The sequence below is a fragment of the Fulmarus glacialis genome, unplaced genomic scaffold, assembly GCF_000690835.1.
Source record: "Fulmarus glacialis isolate BGI_N327 unplaced genomic scaffold, ASM69083v1 scaffold1290, whole genome shotgun sequence".
Taxonomy (NCBI): domain Eukaryota; kingdom Metazoa; phylum Chordata; class Aves; order Procellariiformes; family Procellariidae; genus Fulmarus; species Fulmarus glacialis.
The window spans coordinates 18,649-22,505 of record NW_009186865.1 but is presented as its reverse complement, the minus strand read 5'-3'; the positions used below and the strand labels follow the sequence as shown (position 1 = coordinate 22,505).

General features: G+C 47.7%; 1 protein-coding gene across 1 annotated transcript; it reads left to right on the top strand.

The window, feature by feature from the left end:
* The first annotated feature begins 660 nt into the window (after positions 1 to 660).
* Positions 661 to 1,591, top strand: LOC104073098 (olfactory receptor 51G2-like). The gene is given in 2 exon segments (XM_009572766.1): positions 661 to 1,377; positions 1,379 to 1,591. Coding segments are annotated over 2 exon segments (930 nt in total).
* The last annotated feature ends 2,266 nt before the right edge of the window (positions 1,592 to 3,857 follow it).

Sequence of the window (3,857 nt, the reverse complement as noted above, 5' to 3'; positions counted from 1 at the left end):
TCTGTCCCAGCTGGAACCAGGACAAACACCCACACAGAAGGGCTATGGGAATCTCATAAAGCACTGGAAGCCACACTCAGATACCCGGGTGAGGGAGTCACTTGGCAATGTCAGAGCACAGGTCTAGGTACCTGCATTGTGCTCCTTCTCTTGCTCTTCTACAGGACAAGGAAAAGCCAGAGCAAGGACCGGTGAATCCCTCCATGACTCCCAAGTCCAGAGGTGGGCTTTCTGTATGAGATACAAGTCTGCTTTCACCCTTCATCCAGGATGCCACCTCTCAAGTCTTTTTGCCCTCTGGTGCAACACAGTCAATACAGTATCACATCTGTCAGTCTAATAAACAGCTCTCTGTGTCCTGGCATAAAGAAGCCCATAATTCAACCATCAACTAGGTACCATCTCCACCCATCTCCACAAGCTTTCTGACTTTTGGGAGCTGTAGTTCTCCATGCCAAGAACTGATCACAAAGGTAAAATCGCCTCTTGCTGTCTCAGCAAACTCAGAAGTCTGGATCCCCATCACCACAGTGAGAGAGATGTGAAGAAAGCTTTGCTTCATAGTATGAATACTGTTTTATGATTTCTGTGAATTCTTTTGTAGGATGAGTGGGATCTGCTGTTTGATCTTTGACAGGACGAAGAGGCTGCACTAGGAAAATGACCAACAGTAGCTTCCTTAGATCTTCTACCTTCCTTCTAACAGGAATCCCAGGAATGGAAAGTGGGAACGTGTGGCTTGCCATCCCTTTCTGCTGCGTGTATGTTATTTCCATCCTGGGAAATAGTGCAATCCTCTTTGTCATCAAAGCAGAGCGCAGCCTCCATGAGCCCGTGTACCTCTTCCTGTGCATGCTGGCTATCGCAGAGCTTGATGTGTCTCTGTCTATGCTCCCCACAGTGCTGAGCATGCTGCTCTGTGATTCACAGATCAGGTTTCACACCTGCCTCGCCCAGATGTTCTTCATTTGCTCCTTCTCCATCCCGGACTCTGGGGTGTTGAGGGCCATGGCTTTTGACCTCTTCATGGCCATCTTGCAGTATGCACCCATCCTGACCAACCCCAGGATAGGTGTCATTGGGCTGGGGTTCACAGTGAGGAGCATTAGCCTCTTGCTCCCCTTGCCAATACTTCTGAAGAAGCTGTCGTTCTGCAGGTCCCAGGTGCTGGCTCACTCCTTCTGTTTGCACCCCAACTTACTCCAGCTGCCCTGTGCAGATATCAAGGTGAATAGCATGTATGGCTGCTTTGTCATCCTGGCCACCTTTGGGCTAGACTTGTCTATCCTCCTGTCCTGTGCCATGATCATTAAGTCTGTGCTGAGTATCACATCCAAGGAAGAGTGTCTCAAGGCCCTAAACACCTGCCCTAAACATCTCTCATATCTGTGCTGTTTTGATTTATTATATTCCAATGATTGGCTTGTCCATGGCATACAGGTTTGGGAAACCTGCCTCTCCTCTGATTCATGTCCTCATGGCCAATATCTACTTCCTTGTACCCCCTGTGCTAAATCCCATTATTTACAGTGTAAAAACTAAACAGATCCACAGAGGCATACACAAACTTCTCACTCCAAGAAGGCGCTGATGTAGGACACAGAAGACCCAAGAGGTTTTGCATATGGTAGAACAGCTGGCGAGTAATAGTTTAGATACTCTCTACTCCATCCTGTCATCCATTTGACTGCTGAGCGTCCTGAACCTTTAAACTCTTCTTATGCAGTAGATGAAGTATGCCCTGTTTCTAGGCCCTCAGCATTTTCTTTGCTGTATAAAGGAGTGTCGCAGTATCCACAGTCTTCTATACATTCCTGGTCAATAATGCAGGAGCTGTAACTGCCTGAGGTTCCTAAGCTAATGGCCATTCTTTTTAGACAAGGAGGATGTAGCAATGGACGTGTGGGGGTAAGAGTTTCCCACTTTCACCATGGCACCGCATCAGCTGGACCCAGAGCTCGTGCTGGAACGAGGGAGTTCATCCTCCTGGCCAGCACTGCCTGCGCATGTATCTGCAGGTAAAATCTAATGCTTCCTAGATGTGCTAAGCCATCTAGCCTCTAGTGCGTCAGCATAGATGAGCATAGATCTACATATGTGCAATAGCTGTTTATTCTAGCTTTTTACATCTGCAGCCAGACTTGCTAAGACTGTCAAGTGCTTAAGGACCTGGGCGTATGGCAAAGCCCTCTCGTTCCAGCCAGGTGACATTTCCAGCAGGAACAAGACATATCCAAAAGCTGTGATTCGTGCTGCAGGAGCTGAAAGTCACCATACGTTTCCCTTCCCAGGGACTGTAACCAACCCACTCTGGGGTGTTGCAGACTCATAGCAGCTGGGATGCTTCATCTGCTCTGCCTGGACCAGCCACTTAATGGCTCAATGCAGACCCCCGATGGAATCAGAGCCTGTGCAATATCACTGCAGCAGCACTGGGCTCACGATACCATCAGGTCATAATGGGAGCAGAATTATATGCAAGAAGGGTTCAGGTCAGATCCCCAGCTGGTGTGAGTGGGTCCAGCTCAGCCATTGCACTGCAGCTCCACCAGCAACAGGTATTACAGCAACAGGAGAGCCAGCTCGCACCAGGGACTCCTGACATGAGGTGCCTCCATGTGCACTGGGTGTTTAAGCTCCTATCGCCCAGGAGGAGATCTAATCAAGACAGAGCCTGGAGAAAAGTGGCTCAGATCACTCTAAAGCAGATAGTTGGGGTTGGTGTCACCCCAGAATATCCTGCCTGCTCCCCACACCTCCCTCTGCTTTGATTTCCATTTTATTTGAATAGAATTGCTTTGGCATAAGGTTAGAAAGCAGAGAGGCAAAGCAGTGCTATGCACTTAAAACAAAACAAAATCATTGGTAGCAGTGCTGGTTGCAGCCCTGCTGTGCACAAGGCTGTACATCGAACGCCAGTGCCTTCCTCACAGGTCTGCAGCATCCACCGTCCCAGGAGGGGCTAAGAAGGGCCAAAATAAATCCTGCCTTCCTTTTTCCCTTACATAAAGCTGTCATTACTGAGAACAGCCAACGAACACTGTTATTTACTGAAGCCTAAATGGGCACATGAATACCCAAGGGAAATTACAGAAAAATAACAAAAAAATACCCTACATATTCCAAGTCAGACTGGGAACTGAATGGTCGTCAGTGCTTTACAGGTTACCTGATAAGATTTGGCTGATGTGACCCAAACAACAGAAGCCACCTTCCTCAGGCTGAGCCCCCTTCCTAGGGTTTCAGGGTTGAGCACTGGGTTTGACAAACCTTCATGGGGTTTCCCTGTCTCCCATGGCAGCCCAGGAGAACTATCAACAGATGTATTACATATACCTACCACCATGCGGCAAGAGTTTCTTCAAACTCCTTGCTTTGAGACCCACTTCTGTGGGACTTGTGATCCAAATAATATCTTATCACATTCAGGTATTACAAGTCTCGTGGTAGTTCTTTGTGTGTTGGGGCTGTGGTACACTCAAAAGCTTGTTACATCAAAAGGAAGCACACTTTCTATGTAGAGCCAAGAATTCAGTGTTATTGCAATTAAAGTTTTAACAATCTTTTAAAAACACAGAAGACAGTTGCTGTCAGTCCAGTGGTTGACCTAGTGTCATCTGCAAGCTTTGAGAGTTCACTGTGCATGCCCTCGTCCAGGTCACTGATGGCAATGCAGAATAAAATGAGTCCTAGCAGAGACCCCTTGGGGAGGCCACTGCTGACTCTTCTCTGGACTCAAAATGACTTACCCTTACTTTAACCAAATTCCCATCCCTAGAACAGGGTTTCTCCCAATGCCCCTGCAAGGTAATTTCATTAAAAGCATTTAGTCACAGGCTTTTGGTCATCCATGTGTA